This window comes from Numida meleagris, chromosome 2, assembly GCF_002078875.1.
Source record: "Numida meleagris isolate 19003 breed g44 Domestic line chromosome 2, NumMel1.0, whole genome shotgun sequence".
Classification (NCBI taxonomy): Eukaryota; Metazoa; Chordata; class Aves; order Galliformes; family Numididae; genus Numida; species Numida meleagris.
The window spans coordinates 146,981,369-146,987,199 of NC_034410.1; the positions used below are offsets into that span (position 1 = coordinate 146,981,369).

At 51.5% G+C, this 5,831-nt stretch overlaps 1 protein-coding gene across 1 annotated transcript; it reads right to left on the minus strand.

Moving 5' to 3' along the window:
• LOC110394051 (feather keratin 2-like) lies at positions 6 to 1,851 on the minus strand (the record flags this gene model as incomplete). The annotated part of the gene is made up of 1 exon (XM_021387677.1): positions 6 to 1,851. A coding segment is annotated over exon 1 (354 nt), but the record flags the coding sequence as incomplete, so codon positions are not given.

Genomic DNA, 5,831 nt, shown 5'->3' on the forward strand with positions numbered 1-5,831 from the left:
GAGGAGATGGACACTCCCTGGGAGCTGAGGGCGCTGCCCACGGCAGCTGATGCGGAGGATCCGACGGTGGTGTTCTGGGGGAAGGAGCTGAGGATGGGTCCCGGCAGGGTGACCACGACGGTGGAAGGCTGGATGACGACCTGGGAGTCCTGGCACTGCCTGACACAGGGCTCGTTGCAGCTGTTAGCCAGCGGGGTGGGTCCGCAGGGGCGGCAGAGGTCGTAGCAGGACATGGCTGTGGGGTGGAGGGTCCCTGGAAGAGAGGCGGTTGGGTAAGCGGAGGTGTTGGGGCGTGAAAGGAGCGGTGCTGCGTACTTCCCAGGGATGGGGCAGTTGTGGTTTAGGGCTGGGGGGAGCATGGCAGTGAGGAGGTGGAAGGGCTGCTGGGGCTGGAGGCAGAGGGAGTGTGGAGAGCTGGGCCATGTGGGGCGGGCGAAGGAGGGCAGCGGAGTGCAGGCTCACCTGGAGGAGGGCAGAGGAGAAGGCGTCAGGAGAAGGGTGTGAGGGAGTGAGGTGCAGGGCCGGCTTTTATGCTGCTGTGTGAGCGCCCGAGGGCTTGGAGAGAGCCTCTGCGCATGGCAGCATTGTGCAGCGAGCTGCTGTTGCATGCCAGAGCTTGGTCAGTCATGAGGTGGGGTGTGTCTGCCTTCCCAGAATGCTGCCTTTTCATTTCCTTATGTTGTGCATTTGATCCTTTGACCCTGTTGGCATTTTTTAAGCGAGAATGACTATTCTGGTGGATCTGTACACAAGGCGTGCCTCATGAGGGTGGTTGGAAAATGCATCTAAACATGGGAGAGGTGTGGTCTCAGGAGTGAGGTCACGTCTTAGCATTTATGTTGTGTGGTTTGTGACTGCATTGTGTGGCGGGTACCCCATTTCCTGGCATCCTTGGCAGGCTGCTCTGGGCTTCCCCGGCGTGTTTGGCATGAGACCCTGTCACTTGCATTGCGTTTTCTCCCTGCAGGCCTTCATCCCAATTCCCTTTGCATCTGCTTTGCCCTTGTCTTTGCCACCGGGTATGCTGCAGTGGCATCTTGGTTCCCTCTGTGCTTTCAAGGTTTTAGTTGGGAACAGGGTTGCTGCCTGTTTTGTGTAGTTTCTGCTTAGGGCTGTCCATGGGGATTGTAGCGTATTCAGGCAGTGGAGCGCTGTTTGTGAGAGCAGGACGCAGTCCTCTCAGGCCTGGTTGAGTGATAGCAAGCCCTGAGCTGAAGGTCAGTGGGTTGATCTGGAAGGCTGAAGCAGAGGTTATGGGATCATAGTTGAGTTGAGTGTCAGTGGGTGAAGCCATTTGTCTGCATGGGCTTTGATGGATACGAGGAGGATTAGGAGATTCCATAGGGAAATTGGAAGCATACATGGTACATGGGGATGCAGCCGTGAGCCACTCCAGGCCATGCTGTCAAGGGCACAGCTGAGGAGTACAGGGCATTCCTCCGTTCAGCTGAGGCGAGTGCTTTGTGTCTTGCTGCTGAGCTCAGCAGTACTTGTGTTTCTGAGGAAGATGGAGCAAAGTACAGAGAGCGGCTGTTCAACTGGATGTGCTTAGTATGTGAGGCCTGCTGGGTGTCACCCAGGAATGCTGAGGGAGCTGTGTGGAGTGTGTCCATAGGAGGGCCAGAAAGCAGATCAAAGGGCTGGAGCACATGTGCTGTGAATTAAGGCTATGGGAGTTGGGCTTCTTCAGTCTGGAGAAGAGCTGGCTCCAGGGAGATCTCACTGTGGCCTTCCAGTACTTGAGGGGAGCTTAGAAGTAGGAGGGGAACTAACTTTTTATGCTGTCTGATAGTGATAGGACATTTTAAGAGAATGAGGAGAAATTTGGTTCTGATGTTAGGAAAAAATTCTTGACTCAGGCACTGGTGACTCCCTGGCACAAGCTGCCCTGACAACTTGTCGATTCTTCATCTCTGGAGGTATTCAAGGCCAGTTTAGATGGGACCTTGGCCAGCATGAGTGGGTGCAGGCCATCAGCCCTCAGAATGGATGATGGTTAAGATCTCTTCCAACCTTCACCCTTCGACGATTTGATAATTGTATGATTTCAGACCATATCCCATGCCGTGCTCTTCCAGAAGCTGAGCCAGTGTGGGTTAGAGAAGAGGAGAGCAAAGTGGACTGAAAGCAGCTGGCTGAAGGCCTGGGCCCAGAGCCTTGTGATGGAGGGCACCGAGTGTAGTTGGAGGCAGGTCCCCTGTGCTTACCCCAAAGTGGACTGTCAAGGACCTTTTCTCAGTGCTGCAAGATACTCTTGCATCACGTAGTGTTGCGAGACATGTGGTGTGTGTTGTTCTTCCAGCAACTCTGCCTTGTTGTGTCCTTTTCATGAGGATGTGTCCATTTGGCACTGGCAGCACCTTTCAAGGGAGAGGATTGGAGGCCAAAGGAGCAATCTTGCACGTTTGTGTCAGGGCATGCGGAAGAAGTGGCCAAAACACAGACAAGGAGCAGTGTTGTTAGTGAGGTCATTGCATGGCTCTTGTGCAATAGGGTTTGTGTCTTTGTTGTCATACGAGTTGTCAGTTCCAAACATCCCTGGATGCCTGGTCTGGGCATTCGAGGTATCCTGGTTCAGAGATGTTGGCTCTTACTTTTCTGGGATGATTCCCCATCTAGTTCACCAAGGGAACCTTATAGGTGTAATTTCTGTGATCTTCATCAAAGTTATTCCTACTGTTTTCACCGTAACCTTCTGCAGGACATGTCCACCATATATCTAGACAAATACATAATACATTGAGTGAACTGCTGTCTTGGAAGTTCAAATTGAAGGCTTTTATTAGATGTGGTTACATCAGGGAGGTGGCCAGTCAGGTGTCTAATTCTTGAGAGTTCCAATTTTGGGAGTGTTCTCTTCCATGTTTTACTAAATGATCTGGGTGCCAGACTTAAAGGCGTTTGTGGATGACAGTAACTACAGAGGAGCCGTTGACTCTCTCAGGATCAGGAAGTCCTTGCAGAGAACTCTTGACAGACCAGAGGGCTGGTCCATCATCGATGGCTTGAAGTTTGAGAAGAGGAAGTGCTGGATTCTGAATCTGGGACCAGGCTACCCTGGAGAGAAGACGTTTTGATGACGAGACCTAACAGCAGCCACTCAGAGAGAGATCAGGAGGTTCTGACTGATGTCAATTTGAATCTGAGTCAGCAGTGTGGCCTGGCAGCCAAAAGGGCTGACCGCACCCTGGGGTACATTGAGCCATACACTGCAAGTGGGAGAGGGTAGGGTTGTCCCACTCTGCTCTGTGCTGCACTGGCTTCACCTCAAATATTCTGTTCAGTTTTGACTTCCCCAAAACAAGAAGGATATAAAACTATTGAGTAGTGTCCACAAGTGGTCTACAAAGATGGAGTAAGGTCTGGAACATCTGAAGTTCCTTGGTTTGTTCTGCAAAGAGGAGACAGAGGGGAGGCCTGGCGGCAGCCTACAGCTCCTCACAGGGGAAAGGAGGGGCAGCTCTGCTCTCTGGTGACAGGAACAGGAGCTGTGGGAATGGCATCAAACTGTGTCAAAGGAGGTTCAACTGGGGGTTAGGGAGAGGTTCTGAAACTTAGAGGGTGGTGGCCATGAAACATGGTCCCCAGGGCAGTGCACAATCACTAAGGCTGCCGGAGATCAAGAAGCATTTGGACAGTGCTTTCAGATTTGCTATGTAATTTTTAAGGAGTGCAGTGTGGAGGCATGAGTTGGGCAGTTATCCTTGTGGATCCATCAAAACTTCATTCTCTGATTCTACTGCATTTGTTCCCTCCCTGAGCTTGTCGCAGCTCGTTAGCCAGCCTTTATCTCTTGTCTTTCCCTCTGGGTGCGCTACATGGCTGGCTGGATGCCCCTGGTTCTTGGAAGGCGGTATCTGGGAGAAAGGAGGCTGCGTGTTTTGTGCCGTGCCTGCTTGGGGCCCTCCTTGGAGCTGTCCAGGTAGGCAGGGCAGGGTTGTCTGTGAGACCTGGATGCTGTCCTCTGACGCCTGGTGCAGGGCTAGCAAGCTCTGTGATGCAGTGGCACTGGCCACTGCACTGGAATGCCATTTTCGGAGGGGGCTAGCTCCTTCACAGTGTGGTGCTGGGATGGGCATACTGATAGATGGGTTTCTTTTGGGCTGGTTTGTTAGGTCTGGGAGGGGCCATGAGGGTCAGGAAAGGCAGAGGGCGAGTGGGTCTGTCAGAAAGGGCAGGCTGGTGAAACACGGCGTTTGGGCTGAGTGTTGAGGAGTGAGGCTATTTTCCTGCACAGCGTGTGTTGGTCAGAAAGAGGATTTGGCTGTTGCCTCGGGGAACTCAATGGGCACAGTCTGTCATGAGCTGCAGACCTGAGGCAATTGTGGCGATATTTGCATCCCAAAGGGGAAACTGATGGGTAGGACTGTCCCTGGTCAAGAGAGTGAGTGTTTTCCAGGCTGTCATAGTGGTGAAGAGTGCTTGCTTTTGAGGGAAACAGGAAGGCTCTGCATAAGTCCAATGGACCAGTTGGATTGCACCCATGAGCGGTGAGGATCTGATGTGTTGGCCATGCTGATATCAATTATCTTAGAGAGATCACGGTAATGAGGAGAGGTTCCTGAAAACCGGAAGAGATTCATCCCACTCCTGTCTTCAAGTAATGAAGAAGGAAGCTGTGAGGAACCGCAGGCTGGTCGGCCTGACATTAGTCACTGGGAAGGAGGTGAAGGAAATGCTCCCAGAAAGTGCTGCTGAGCAGAAAATGGGTAAGAAGTGATGGGAATAGAGAGTACGGATGTACAAACCCACCTCAGTTTTTCCTCACTGAAGTGACCAGATTAGTGCATGAAGGGATGCAGTGACATTTGATGACGTTGCCTTTAGGAAAGGTTTGAGGCTTCCTCCTATGATGTGCTCGTAGACAAACTGTCAGCGAACTGCTCAGGTAAGTGCATGCTGAGATGATCTTAAAAGTGGCTGAAGACGAGGGAACAGTGGTCTGAGGTGAGTCTCACAGGGTCCTGCTATGATAAATCCATAGTTGTATAGACCAGTACTGGGAAATAAAGCCAGTGCTGTTCAGTGTCTTCATGAAAAACCTGGATGATGGGACAGGACCTGATTGTGGACAGCCTGCTATTCCTGACTGGGGTTCAGCAAGGCAATTCTAGTATATGACCTCAATACAATGCTGATTAAGATAATGATTCTGTGACCATGTTCCTGCTAAATGTGCAACAATCTTGTCTGGGAGGGAAAGGAATCAAATGTGTGCTGGCCAAGCAATGTTGTATGAGAGGCCATGGACAGAAAAGCCTTGGTGTGCCCAAGATTTTGGTTGGACAAGTGTAGATGCTATGGGACGTAATGAAGGCCATCTGCTAGCCACCAATGCTCTTGATGGTGACATGGTTGCAAGAGGAGGTCTTGGGGCCCTTTTGGAGCTGGCATGATGGTTTCTAGAGCCATGTTTTGTAGTGGGTGAAGGAGAAAGAGCATTACTGTTCAGTATTGTCATTCAAAATCTGGGTGAATTGGAAGAGCAATGGGCAGAGAATGGAAGAGGAGGAATCTGAGGCTGGCATGCGTGAGAACTTTATTGAGGAAAATACAGTTAAAAGAAAGATCCACTTGGTGATTGCCAAGTGTAAAGGCCACAATTTGAGTTGCAAAGACAGAATGAAGTTATTGTGCTTGTCTTCCCAGAAAGCATGAGCTGATGTTGATCCGTGTTTGCTTGTTTTGTGCCTTTAAACGAAGAGTCATGGCTGGTGATCCCATGTGCGATCAGTGACACAGACGTCCATCCTCAGTGCGTGAGGCCCTTAGCAGGGGTAGCGGGCTCTGCCGCCGTTGAAGCAGCCCAGGCCTCCGAAGCCGAAGCCGCC